This window comes from Filicampus tigris, chromosome 3 (genome assembly GCF_054856515.1).
Source record: "Filicampus tigris isolate MCC_2025a chromosome 3, RoL_Ftig_1.0, whole genome shotgun sequence".
NCBI classification, from domain to species: Eukaryota; Metazoa; Chordata; class Actinopteri; order Syngnathiformes; family Syngnathidae; genus Filicampus; species Filicampus tigris.
This window is the reverse complement of record NC_141219.1, coordinates 21,313,253-21,327,855: the sequence shown is the minus strand read 5'-3', so window position 1 is coordinate 21,327,855 and position 14,603 is coordinate 21,313,253. Positions and strand designations below refer to the sequence as shown.

Below are 14,603 nucleotides of genomic sequence, written 5' to 3'. Positions count from 1 at the left end.
CGAAACGAGAAACTGCTTGTGACATAATAATGTGAAAATTGAATAAGTCGTTTGGAGAAAATCAACTTTGATCTGAGAAATGCACCAAAGCAACTCAGAAAACCTTTAACACAACAAATACACCTTAATAATGCCTTCAAGTGTACATGAAAGAAACCCAGGAATATATTTAAATGTACTGGTGTATGCATGGCTGTGTTATACTGCTATATGTATTTTACAATACATTCCAGTACAGTGCTTAAATGGGCGTGTGTGCTAGATTGTTAGTTACACACCGTTCACTAAAAGTTAGGGTCAGTGGGCTCACCCCAAAGCGGAATATTCCGAACTTTTTGAGAGTGATGATGATGAGCTAATCGTTGCTGTCCTGTGAAAAACACGTATGTCTATTTTTGTCATTTTTGGAAATTTTCACGTTAACTCATTCACTGCCAATGACAAATTTGTTTGTCTTTTCACAGTCCAGCCATTCAATCCCAGGAATTTATTTATATTTTGTTCAAATTTTTTCAAACGTTTGGTTAAAAGATGTCCGGCAGTGAACGAGTTAATGTGATGGCTGTAACGCGGAAACCCCATTAACGAAAACATTTTTAAAAAATGACAAAGATAGGCCTACGTGTTTTTCACGTGACCTTGATGTCACTTTTCCTTTCCTCTGCTGGAACAAGATGGTAAAAACGACATCATTTCTCAGAAACCAGTTTGCTCATCACTATCCTCATAGGCTCTGTTGGTCTGTCCGTCAAGCTCAGGTTCGTAAGGATTTTCCACCCCCATGTTTTTAGACTTCCTGCAAAAGCACATGAACATAACGTGTCATCTGTATGGACGTGACATGCGTGAAGAATGTGAAGCGACCTAACTTACTTCCTACGCTCTCTGATCCCAGAGATGATGAGGAAGAGCCCCATTAGCAACACCACTCCCATGACCACTCCAAACACCACCAGCCACACCTCCACCTGTTGCTCCACGGGGGGTGAAAGGGTTGCTGGGATACCGTCAAACTCCAGTGTGTGGTCGTCCAGCTGGAAAGCGTCGTTGATTCGCCCTCGGGATAATCTAAGATCCACACAAGACATATGATTGATTAAAGTTCATTCTGTCTCTTATTTGTCATTGAAATCGGTCTTTTATCTCAGACAGGTTATTTTTAAGGTAATCATTTACCTGAAATGTTTAGGCGGAAGCTTTTGCGATTCGGAATATTTCCCAAATTCGCAGGCATAACTTGACGTGAAAATTTACGGTACAATTTTCTACCCCTTTACAACCATGAGAAGAAGAGCAGGAAATAACATTCAAAGCAGTTATGGACAATTCCGAATATCCGGGCATTTCTGGTAATACCCACGATGCAACACGCCTTAGTCGGTGAAAACAACCAACCGTATTCTATTGCTTTTGCCTGTGAACGTTGGAGAACGTGGAGAAACGGAGTGAAGAATGTGGGGCTGGACGGTTCGGGATGGAAGCTACCCAAGACCGCAGTGCTTTGTGGCGAGCACTTCTTAAGTGGTCTCGTTCTCGAGTGTGATTAAAGTCGCAGTTTTGCCTCAGCAAGCAGATTGTTATAATAGTCAAACGACATTTCATCACATTTTTAAACCAAAATAATCCTCACAAATCAAATGTCAATGACCCAAAGTTCAATGCTTTTCAATGTGCGGAGAGTTTGTTTTCACCGACTTGACCGCCATCTTGACTTGGGACGTCATTTTGACGTAAGCGCCGAACTGTCCATAGTATAATGTACGTAGTTACGTATGTACCATCCATCCTCACAAGGGTCGTGGGAGTGCTGGAGCCCATCCCAGCTGTTTACGGACAATAGGCGGGGTACACCCTGAATTAGTTACCAGCCAATCACAGGGCACACACAGACAAATAAACATTCACACTCATAATCATACCGTGGGACAATTTAGAGCGTTCAATTAACCTAGCATGCAAGTTTTTGGGAACGTGGGAGGAAACAGGAGTACCCGGAGGAAACCCACAGAGGGACGGGGAGAACATGCAAACTCCACACAGGAAGGAGCCGGAATCGGACCCACAACCTCTGCACTGTGAGGCGGACGTGCTAACCAGTCGACACCGTTGCCGCCGTACGTACATACCATCACTTGTTCTTAAAGTAAGGGTTTAAGAGTTTTATTTTTTTTTTTTCATTTCAGAAAAAATGTTTGAAAAATTAACATCTGCAATACAACTTACCTACACAGTACATCGTGTCATTAGAGGTAAAACTGAGAGTTTTGCTGTATTAGTTTTGAAATCGTTTTTTAAACTGGTACAACAATAAAGACTGCGATTGGCTGGCACCCAGTTGTGGGTGTACCCTGCCTACTGCCCGACGACAGCTGGGATAGTCTTCAGCACACCTGTGACCCTCGTGAGGATATGCGGTTCAGAAAATGGATGGCTGGACAAACAACAGCGATTGTCTAAATGTGAGATTAAAAATGTCTGTGCTGTTTGTGGTTTTATGATGGCAACCGTTTGTTAATGGATTAGAATGATTTTCAAATATGAACACAGTTCCACTGAAACTGTCTAGTACGACCCAAATTATTTTCAGTAAGCAGTGGTAACGCTAGAGGGCAGCAAAAGCTCAGTAGGTGTGGACTTGACAGTGAGGACTTCTGAAGGGGACATTATTGAAGCCGCCTGGGAATGAGGATAAAATATGGAAATTATTTTGCGGTTGCAGGAGAGATAAACTGACTTTGCAAAGTTTTGTACATCTCAATACATTTTCATTCCATGAAAAATGTGTACTTATTGTCGGTTTTATTTCAGTAGTTAAATTCAAAAGTGAAACTCATATAGTATAACGGTTCACAGTCCAGAGTGAAATATTTCAGGATTTTACGTTGCATAATTTCGATAATAATAGCGTGCAATTAAGGATAATTTAGTTTATGGGCACCAAGATTCCACAATATGGTGGTAAAACACTATTTATTTTTTCTTTAAATAAAGTCCCCGCACTCAGATCAACAGAAATCCTCTGCAACAAGATGACATATGTTTGGGGCAAGCTCGTCAACCCACTTCAACATAGTTTCTTGGCACCAACGCGACACAAGATAGTACAACATAACTGTACTGTTCACTTCACTGGAGCTTTTCTATAATAGTCCGATTTATTGAGATGGCCCTGTACGTGCAGTAAAGTTCTGCCTCACCGTATGGCTGCCTTCAAATCTTCTCTTGGCACGTATATGGAGGGATTCTTTGGGTTGGTAACCACAATGTAGAAGGAAATCCTGGGCGTTTGTTTGTAAGTTATGACATTCTCCGCTCTGCAGATGCAAAAAGAGAGAAATGTTGTCACAAAGCAGCAGTAACACGTTTAAAAGATGAGCCAAAGTAAAGCATATACTGACGTGAAGAGAAGAGTGTTGTTCTTTAAGCTGTAGTACTGTCTCAGAGCGTAAGCCACACTGGCCCTGAACAGGTACCGCTCGTTGGAGTTCCAGGAATACTGCAACATCATTTTCTAGTTGATTATTACTTTCCATTTTTGAGTGCCATTTTGCAACACACAGCGACGAAAAAGAAATACTTACAGCTTCATCACCCATGGCCATTCTTAAACTGAGCCTCACTTTGATGGCATAATCTGAATCTGCAATCATCAATAAATCCAATATGATACATGTGTTCTACTTTTCTTAAATGTTGTGATTGTCAAAGCAATATATCTTTTTTTTTTTAAATCACTATTGATCCTTGTTAACGTTTCATTTTCCATGCACACATGGTATGTTCCAGGTCAAGTTACTTTTCCGAAAACGTGATACATATGTTAGGTTATTATTTTTGTGCAACTACTCACATGGATCTACTGCTGCATCCCAGCCAACAGTCCGACTGTGTTTCCTGTTGTCCTCCTTTAGCCATACGTAAAGTTTTTGGAAATAGTCCAGCAGTGGCCCAGCATTCATCCTGATATCTCCAGATATTGTATGTAAAGCTCGGGTCCACGACTGGGACCGACCCAACTCTAACATGTTCCTGACAAAAAAACAATGATTGGTCAAAGAAATTTTTTTTCAGAAATTCAATTCAGATCTGACAAATGTACCAAAGCGACTGAGAAAAACTGCAATACAAAAAGCAAATTGTTAGAAGCATTTCTTATTACAATGCTGTGCTGTTAAGAAAGTCTGGCGTATAGAGAAATATTGATTGTGAACTGTTCCAGAAGATGTACCTTGCACATAATTGCATGCATGTTATGTTACTTTTGTTGTTTTGTTACTTATTTTTGTAAAGATAGTTCCTATAGTTGGAACATCATGTTGGTGGTATGAAGAGGTGAATCAAGTCCCGTCAGTGCTCACTTCCTTTGAGCCCAAATTACATTGTTGAAAGCAGAAGTAGTGATGTTACCTGAGCTTGGTGCCTGCTACTGTTGAACCGGTGATGTCACATGAAGACAAGACATCGGACTGACCGGCAGCTTGACAAAGGGCTTTTTGGAACTGGAACTGGTAGATGGTTCTTGTAAAGTACCTGTATGTAAAGCCACCAACACAACACAAAGATGATTACATCTCACATCAGGTTATACTTAACATGATGTCCACTTTCTTTTGTAATGTTTTAAATAAGATAAAGCCAGAGAATACCTATTTCTACACATCTTTTGATGGTAAAAAAAAAAAAAAAAAGGTAACTCTAGCTACTACTCACAAAAGGTTTGGGGTGTTGGCTTTTTGCTTGAACCTCAAATGCACTACAAGTATTACAGGTAAACTTAGTTGGACTTTCTCTAAACTTTTAAATGTAAATGTACAACTGTTCAATGTTACACCTGATGAAGGAATAGTCTCCAGATACGTGGAACAGAGCAGCGGGGTCACAGTAGGTCTCATCTCTCGGCACCGGCTCCACCACCCCAACCAGCTCCCTCCTGTTATGTTAGACAACACTGAATGGAGGAGATGATAGAACCAGGAGGGATTTCTATTGTTTCCAATGAAATGATGCGCTGTCTGTAAGGATGCGAAGTGTCTGTCTGCGTACTTCATCTCCCACCAGCGCTCCATCCACTTATCCTCTGGGATGTTTCCTGCAAAGACCTGCCACCTCCACTCCTCCAGCATGTAGGTGAAAGGCAAAGTGGCCACAATGGTGAGTGCCTGCTTTAGCAGGAAGTTCATCTCTGTCTCTATGGGGATACAATAAGAAGGCAATTTTTATCCATTGTCAAAATCACTTGTAGTGTTGATGTTGTGTCACTTTTTTCTCATTAACAAAAAACAAATGCAAAACAACAAAACAACAAAAATCCTAACAATATAGAAGGACCTGCAGTCCTGTGCGTCAGCAATTTGTGAAATTCTGTAATTGATGATTTGAGTCCAATCTAAAAGTCTTGTCTTAAAAGAAAAACAACAAGAGTTAAAAAAAAATAAGCAAAAGCAAAGTAAAGAAAGAGACAATCGTTGGCACTCGTGCCACTTTATGGCAGTGGACACAAGCTTCTAGACACAGTAGCTAGCTAGATAGTTAACTAGCTAGCAACAGAGAAGCTAGCTAAATCATATTAGGGATGGATGTATGGGTTGGTGGATAGAAATGTATCAGATTGAGATGTTGTAGTTTAGTATGTGGTGTGAATAAATTAATATAAAGTACAACCTGCAACAGCTGAGTTGAAAATAAATGAATCAATGTGCTATCTAAGTTAAATTCGTATGTGAATAAGGAACAAGGGCAGGAGTGAAGAAATGGAAGTAACCACAGCGATAAATCTATCACTCTAAATCTATTCACGTGTTTTTAAAAAAGCAGTCTTTTACCGTTATCATAGGTGAAGTTAGAAGGCAGGAGGCCAAGGCCCTGCAGGTGCTTGGGTGTGGCAGCAGACAGGGACATGATCTCGCCGACGGCCTCGTGGAAACCCTCATTGGCGCCGTCTCTCAAGAGGTAGGGCAGGTTTCGGTAAGCCATCTGGTACTGATTGTGGCCCATCTCATGGTGGACAGTCAGAAAGTTCTCCATGTTGACTTTTGTGCACATTTTAATCCTAAGGGCGGCACGAGATGTGTCGATGATAGCATTTTTATTGGGGAATAAAGATGTGTTGTGATGCCATATCCGACATGGAGTACCAATAAAACAGATTGCGATAATGTTTCTGATGAGTCGTAGAGATAAAACAAACAATAAATAAATGAAGTTGGAAGTTGCTAAGAAAACAAACTGCATTGGGAGTGTGCTATGAAGTGCCATTTGATTTATTGATCTTGGAAGTATGTGAAAACGTGATGTTCCTAGATAAAGAAAGCTAGAGAGCTAAAATCAATTAATTCTCAATAGTTCTCCTTTCTGTTGAACAATACTTTATGTTAAAACAAAGTATAAAAGTCTATAATGTCTACTTAAATAATGATTCAATAAAATGTATTTATTGCACATAAAAAGTCAATAAAAAAAATTGTACCTGAATAAATGTTTAATAATGAACATGCACAGTGTTGGATTTTAAAGTTAAATGTAACTAAGCTGTACTTGGGCAGTGATTCTTTTGCACACCACACTTTGAGAATTATGTTGTAGACTATTTCTTGTCTGTCTAGTGTAGCCTGAAGTGGAAAAGGAAGATAGCAAGTGTACAACCGTATGGGCTCTATTTTTGTTGAGAGGAGCATGTGCGCTCATCTTAGAAACTGGCACATCTTCATTTCTGTGCCCGGGAAGCCTAGTTTACGATATTTGGGAATTTGGCAAACCGCGCATTTTCTTTTTCATGCCCCCGGCAATTTGGTGACAGAAAGCAGACTAGACCTTGGACCAGCTCGGAGCAGGTCTAAGTTGTGGTGCAGGTGATATATTGCGATTTTGGTGAATTTGATCGAGATGCAGGCAGACAGATTGTGCGCTCCGCTAATACGTGTGGTGGATGTCATCATATTTAATTCATAAATATGACAACAGCGTGCGACCCACTCAATGATTGTAGAAATCAATTAATTGAACACATCATTATTGTCATCATCAGTACTATCTTTTTTACAACACCCTCTGGTGACACGAACGATGGGGAAGGAAGGCGGACACCAAGGAAGAATTTGTGTTCAATAATCATGAAGTTATCTTTTGCAGTTGGACTGTCGGACCATATTTCAATCAGCCGTGAGGAAACGTGGGTGAAGTACACAGATTAATGTTTGACAAGACAAAATATATTTTGTTACTGTTATCAACACCAAAGAAGGACTCTGAGTCATGGAAGATCAGCAGTAAGATTACTGCTGTCAATGCATTACACCAAGAATACATTTTACTTACAAGTAAGTGTACTTCATTATCTAATAAGATACAAACATTTAAATAGAATGAAGTTGGTCGCTCTGTGTACCAAAACAAGTTTATGTGAAGAAGATTTGCATGTTTATGGAAAGCTGATTGAGTATTTATTCAACGTCCCGATACCCACCTTAAGGTCTATAAACTATTATCCTCTTTGTCCTCACTATTAAGTACTCGAGTAGAACAACTGTCTTAACATGTAGTTGTTCTACTAGTAAACTAAAGTTGTCCTACTAACAACAAGGGCATAGGCAAAATGTTTCAATTGGGTGAGCAGGGTGACAAAACACTTCAGTGTGGTGGTGGCCAGGGGTGCATCCATCATTCTTAATCATACAATCCACAGTCAGGGTTTCATGAAATCAAATTCACATATATCCAGAACAATGCCCATCACACTTATAATCAGAGATGAGAAATCCAGCTCCAGGAAGTAAAAACTGTTTGGTTTTAGCCACAGGTGCTTCTACTCAACCGGCAGGTAAACAAGCTCAGTTGATTAGACGTACCTGTAGTTCAAGACAAACTGGCAGGGTTTTTACTTTCTGGACCTGAATTTCCCATCTCTGCTCAAAATCAAGCAGGAACAAATCTAAGTAAAAAGCTGTGTTTTGTTGACCTTCATTTACTAGATAATGCCATTTTCTTTGCCACGTGGCTTTGCTTTTGCGTACTATCTCGTAGTGTACTTTTATCTCATGCGCTGATTCACTAGTTTACAGCCGACCAGAGTGGTCAATTGTCACAGACGGCCGACACCATTTTGCATACTGCGATCACTGGCTCTTGTCATCAAATCATATCCAAAAAGCACTATGACACAAAAAGCTCTTAATTCTTTATAATAATAAACATTTTTATTAACTTTTTGATTTGTTCCTGTTTGTATTACAAGTGTGTGTGCAAGATTGGAATATGCATGCATTTTATTTCATGAAACCATGCCCGGTATTATAAACAATAACTTCTCAGCCATGTTGTTTGCTTGCTATAGTGCGAAAGTAATGATTTTGATTGATATTGACTTTACATTAGCCAGTTTCCATTTAAGTCTTCAATGAGTTCAATTGCGTATTTGTGCTTTAAATATGCAATGAATATAAAGAAATGGTGGCAGGGTATCAAGGGATCTAATACCACATCCATCTAAAACAGGCAGAAAAATCACAAATATCAAAAATTTCCCATCTGTATGGGGGTGGCCAGAGAGCGATAAGGGGTGCCATGGCCACTCCTGGCCACCACGTAGCTCCACCACTAGTAAGGCAAAACTACTAGTAGGCCTTTTGGTGCTACATGTAAGATCCAGGGGGCCACTAGTGCACACACCTACTAGTCGGGCCTAATAGTGTTCGTAGTGCAGGTTTAATTGTGTACTAGTGGGCCAAAAAATTCCACTAGTAGTGGGAAGAAAACAACTTGTCAGACAAACGTACTTTAGTGCGCTGAATTGTTTATTAATGAGGACAGAGAGCATGTCATGACATGGGCCTTAAGATGACTATCAAGGGTATGGAATAAATGTTCAATGGCTTGCCATACATGTTAGCTAACGTTTCACTTAACATTTTAATGTTCATGATGTAAATGCGCGCGTGTGTGTGTGTGCGTGTATGTGTTACCTAAAGTCCTTTCTGTTCCCCATGTCCCAGGCTGTGGGATGACAGACCACCTTGCGTCCATCCTCAGGCTTGACCAGCATGGAGTTGGTCCAGAAGTTGTCAAACATTTTGTACAGGTCAACCGAAACAAAGAACTTCTCCGCCTCTTCGAATAGTCTGCGCTCAGTCCAGCCCTGAAATTCAAGTTGTCGTCTAATGAAAACTGATCAACACAAACATCCATAAACACTTGGACCTTCTACCCTAGATTCACGAGTCTCGACTCACAGATTGAGCGATGAACGTTATCATAAATCATTATTCTCTGAAAAACTCATCTATTTGCTCCAACTATGTTGAAGTGGGTTGAGGAGCTTTATGTCGTGCTTTGCCGCCATCTCAAGGCATCTTGGTGCCAAGCAACTATGTTGAAGGGAGTTGAAGAGCTTCGTGTGGCGCTTTGTCACTCTCGTGCCATCTTGTAGGCAATTTCAAACCTTGTTTTGAAAGGAGGCGTGGTCAATTACTGACAGATTTTTGCTATTCGCCACATGACCGCTGTGAAAAAGGCCATTAAAACAGCAAAGCGGGTTGATGTCTTTTTTTATATTTGGAAAGCGTAAACAGACTCAGTTGTACCGCACCTTTTCCACCATTGTTTTGCTGACATCGATCTCACCCTGGTAGGGCATTGACAGAGGATACAAGTTGGTCCAGAATCTTCCCCACATGTCGCCTAGTAAAATCACACGAATACAAAAGACAAACAAAGATGCAAAAGGGAAGAAAGAATATGACATTTAAAGTTACTGTATTCCTGATTAGTTCGAGTGAATCTGCAAAAATAATAACGCTGTACCCAAGAGATGGGCTGGCAGAGGTCCTTGTTCGTCAATGTGGCCTGCGTGTACTTTCTTCAGCTTAGCCCTCACATAGGCATGTAGCTCCTTGTATAAGGGCAGGATCTGTGGGAAGACATCTTGCTGTTTGTCTACAGGAACACATAATGGACATACTCTCTCTCTCCCTTCCATGTTTCAGATTCCACTAAAGACACTACGGGCGTACCTGTTTGTAGATGGCGCGTACGTCTTCCATCAGCTGATCCCTGGTATAATCGTATGGACTTTCCTCATCAATAGTCTCGTAGTTATATCTCCAGTAAGCGCCATAGTCCTCAAACCCTTCAAGTGCATTTATTAGAGCAGAACATTAAAAAAAAAAAAATTGTGTGAACCAAGAGGTTGTTTCATGTCACTACGGTTGCAAAGGAGTGAATATGTTCTGGTAAAATTCCAATAAGTTTCCATAGGAAGCTAAGTTGAGAACTTTTGAAGTGAGCAGCAGTTATCACCAGCTCATTCTGTATTTAATGAGGGTACTTGTCTGTTGCCACACTGGCCAAGAAGGGTGACAATGCTCCGATCACGCATGGATTGCTGTGTCCTTTTACGCACAGAGATTTTTCCGAGCGACATGTCAGTGTGCCACAAGTAAAAGGAACGAGGGGAGCCACTTTGATTGGTGTTGGATGACGTCGGCAGTGTTAACACCCACAGTGGCGCAACCCTCCCACTTTCTTCGAAATTACAAACATCCGGTCTAACCTGCCTTTGAGCAGATTTACACTGGATGCCGTGCCGGATTTGCATCAGCCACAAAAATAGAGCCCATGCAGTCAGTTGAGAAACTTCATTTGCACAGAAGTAGTACTTTGCTGCCTTCTTGTGGCATCTATAGACAATTGAGGGTAATTTAATGGGAAGAGATAACCTTCAAAAAATATTGTGACATATCCAAAGTTTCTTATTAAAAGCCAACCTTCAATTTGGTAAATTCCTGGTTTATTCCCCTACATTACCATGGAACATTTGTTGTCCTGCAATTAAGCCTTTTTTGGGTGGTGGCCCTTAAACTACTTTATTTAAGCCTTTAAGAAAATATTGCTTCTGTGCTGTTACTATTTTTGCATGTTAGGTTTATTTTGCAGTACAAAATTTAACTGAATATTTTTAAAAAATTGACATGTTTTGGCTTTAAGTGGATAAAACTAAAACTATTCAATATTAAATGTTGAAAAAAGCAATAATGAGTTGATTTCATCAAATATTTATGAAATTTGTCGTGGCCTGGTCAGGCCAGCACCAGTGAACTTTGGGTGTCGACATAGCCTCGCCGTGGCCATTTCCAAGTTAACTTTGCAATCGCTGTATCAATGATGACAAATTCCTCAAAAAGAGAAGAAGCATTATTCGACAATGAGTGGGATCACCATTCAGTTTGGCAGCTTCGTTCTTCAGAAGCACATAGTCTTCGTAAAGCGGCCTCATCCTCTTCCCCACCGCTCTCCTCCACCCCTCCCACACGTGAAGAAGCTCCGAGTAGTTGTTGCTGGTGGCCATCACGTGTTCCAGGCCTGTAAAAAGCAGCGCACTTTAGTTGGCAAGCCTAAATTCCCCAAACGTATTGACTAATCCCAAAAACTGCGACAGTCAAAGTTTGGATTTTAATGTACAGCATATCATTTCATTTCGAATGAAATCCAGGATCTTCTCATGGGATTTTGGCAGAAACAATTGAAGGTTGTAGTTGGACTCCTGGGTCCCTAGACTGTGGATGAGTGGGTAAAAAGAAGGCCTGTGACACAGTGGATTCTGAGTTGAATTCTCCTTGAGTAGTTTTGGGGTACAGAGCAGAAAGTAAGATTTTCCCATAATCACTTCTGTGACAGGTTATTCTGAGGTCTTGTTTTCGGGTGCTTATACAGTGCAGGACAAAATAAAAAGTCTGACCACACAAACAGCAGAAGTCTCACATTGCGAAAACTTTTCCAGTTCATGAGACATATTTAGTATTTTGATTGTTCTAAATGAGCCACTTTTGTTGACTGCACAGTTTTTGGTCCAGCATGTGGTGGACACTCCAAGGGGTAAGAATATAAATGCAGGGTTAAATTAGCTACACAAACATACCATTATCGTAATTGCTGTCATCATGTTACTATTAATGTTGCTGATACAGCTGTTGTTGTGCCCATTGTTCTTGCGTTCCTCCCCAGGATGCTTAACCCATTTGTCCTCTTTTGTCTGTACTATTAATATCAACACAATCAATTCAGATATCTAACCATCACATTTCTTTACCTTTTTTTTTTACTATAAAAAAACTCTCTTAAATATAATGGGTCTTAAATTTAAATTCATATGTCATGAAATGTCACATTTGTCTGTCACCAGATTCGATTTTTTCTTTCACAGAATTTTTGGAGGGTTAAAAAAAAAAAGTCTATTTCAGGGACTTGATGGTAAAAACTTTTCTTAATCATCAAATTTCTAACGATTATTTTGTTATCATAAAAAAATCTATACATTTTTTCCAAAAAGATATATCTTTGCCACCAGATTTTATTTTTTTATACTAAACATTTTGATAGTAACATCTGTCAGAAATGTTAAAAGAAAATTAATAACACAGATTTTTTTAACTATCAAATGCAACATCTTGAACTCAAACTCAGATGGCACAAAAGTCTAGATCAGATCAGCCATATAAATCTAGATCCCTCCAAGTTTTTTTTTAACCATTAAAAAATTCACTGTTAGACATTTAAATTCAGATGGTACAGATTTTTCCTTGCCTCTGTTGCCAAGTGCTTGCTCATGTGGGGTTCACTTGGTTTTCTTTAATGTCTGAGTGTGTGTGCTGACCTGCTCAGTGCGTGAAGTGCTTTGAGATAACTTCTGTTTTGAATTGGCGTTATATAAACAAAATTGACTTTACTTGAGAAAAAAAAAAAACAAGTGAAAAAACGGTGTCTGCAATGCTGGCCATTCCGATGGAACATTAAGCTACTGTATCAACAAAGGGAAAACACCTTTCACTGCGCAATTGGCCAGACTAAAATAAATCGTTTGTTCAATATTGCACTATTTACAACATGTCATAATCCTAGTATAAAAGAAAAGGACAACTGTGCACCCTTTGTGTGTTAATCATAAATTGCCTCATTCCATAAGCGCATGTTGGCTTAATAACAGCGTGTACCTGGCTCCAAAGTCTGACAGTTAAGCGGGTCGTCCATCATGCACACAGTTGCTGTGCTGTAGATTGTACTCATGTCACTCATGACCTTGCTCAGCTGCGGGCAGATTTAAAACAAAACGGCAACATGATGAGATCTTGAAAACACAGCGAGAAAGGGAGGCAGCTTTTGAATAGACAAATGGAACTGAACCGCGAGTCTTACATGTGAAGCTTTATCCTGTGACAGAACACCAGCACCTTTGTCTTGCAGTGCGATGAGCTGTAATTTGATTTGAGGATCCTTGATTTGGTTAACGGGGAATTTCTGAGCCTGCTCTGACCTTTCGGTGTAGAACTTGCTCCAAATTTGACCCTGTTCTGACTGGACACATGAAAACAGGCACATTCAATATGTCATCAACATGGCCGAGTGGCTGATTTGAAAATAAAAAGAGAGCAAATTCTCACCAATTTATCCGAGTTCTCCTTTGTGATGTTGGTGTTGTAGGCCCATGATGCCAGTGAGTACTGGTACATAAGCGCACTGGCCTCCTCGTCAAACCTCAGCAGGAAGTCCCTTGCCTCGTTCTCCCCTGGCGACTGAGCAGAGACAGAACAACAGAAAGCCAGCACGCAAAGTAAAAAAATTTCTGACATGCTGCCACTCACGCGCAATCACACTCTGAGAAGGAAGGACACTGTACACTCTTATACACTTTCCATAATCTTATGTTCTGCCTTGGCCTTTGGACAGAGTCATAACTGGGGGTGTATCTGAGTTTATTTTTACAGATAGTGTGGTTCACTGCAGTGGCCAGTGAGCAGGCTTCTGGAGGAATGCAGTGCTTGAAAACTAAATATTAGACATTTCTGGGACGTTGTAACGTGACTTTGACACAACTTATGAATGAGCATGAAAAAAAGGTAGCTGTACAGGCCCCTCACAATGACAACCTAGTTAGAAGCCAGCATGATGTACAGATGTTGAGGACTATGTAGAGGTCTTTCCACAGTTAGAGGATATTTCCTGCTCTCCCCCATGAAAAAATAAAATGCATTGCACGTAAAAGTTAAGCAAATATTGTGTCCAAACAAATGTTGGATATTAAACAGTTTGGATTCAAGGTAAATGTATTGTACTTTACTTGAAAGTTGAATACAACTGTACTTAGCAAATGCAATGTGCTATGTTAAAAGGTTTAAGCCACTGTAACATTGTACAAGTGCACCACACTGAGTATTACAGGCATAAATGATAGTTGTCTTGAAACAAAATGTAACTGTGGCTGTAGTATTAAAGTAAATAACTGATTCCTAAATATTGTTTGAATTCTGAAATAAATAGCAATAGCTCTTAAGCACCCCCTAATATGGACTTCCCATCTCATTTTTTCCCCTCTCGATGACCAATTCCATGTCAACTATAGCAGATAAAAGTTTAAGTATTGAATCAGCTTTATAGGTATGATTTTGTTGATGTCTTCCTTGTAATTGTTAAAACATTTTTAAATCACAGATATTGATGAAATTATAGTTATTAATTAGACTCTGAAGTTGTCTTTCATCATATGTGGAATTCTGTTGCAAAAACCTTTTAAGCCTGTGATTATTTCTCTGACCATGGGTCAACCTAAAGTAAAACTG

The 14,603-nt window shown here is 39.9% G+C and overlaps 1 protein-coding gene across 1 annotated transcript; it reads right to left on the bottom strand.

The window, feature by feature from the left end:
* Positions 1–60: 60 nt before the first annotated feature.
* Positions 61–13,616, bottom strand: ace2 (angiotensin I converting enzyme 2). Its single transcript, XM_086025377.1, has 18 exons — positions 13,428–13,616; positions 13,183–13,341; positions 12,981–13,074; positions 11,209–11,352; positions 10,005–10,120; positions 9,796–9,901; positions 9,581–9,672; positions 8,958–9,130; positions 5,823–6,049; positions 5,044–5,188; positions 4,832–4,930; positions 4,408–4,530; positions 3,851–4,029; positions 3,582–3,640; positions 3,399–3,496; positions 3,198–3,314; positions 874–1,068; positions 61–796 (listed from the first exon to the last, which is right to left on the bottom strand). The coding sequence occupies exons 1-18, from the start codon at positions 13,614–13,616 to the stop codon at positions 697–699; spliced, it is 2,415 nt and encodes an 804-aa protein (XP_085881503.1). The 3' UTR covers positions 61–696.
* Positions 13,617–14,603: the final 987 nt, after the last annotated feature.

Bases quoted from the DNA above. Each gene is read 5' to 3' on its own strand.
- ace2 (XM_086025377.1), bottom strand. From the start codon at position 13,616: ATGTCAGAAATTTTTTTACTTTGCGTGCTGGCTTTCTGTTGTTCTGTC. The intron at 13,075-13,182 runs GTAAGACTCGCG...ATCTGCCCGCAG, and splicing joins CACAGGATAAAGCTTCACAT to CTGAGCAAGGTCATGAGTGA. The intron at 10,121-11,208 runs GTGATCCCACTC...ATGCACTTGAAG, and splicing joins CGAAGCTGCCAAACTGAATG to GGTTTGAGGACTATGGCGCT.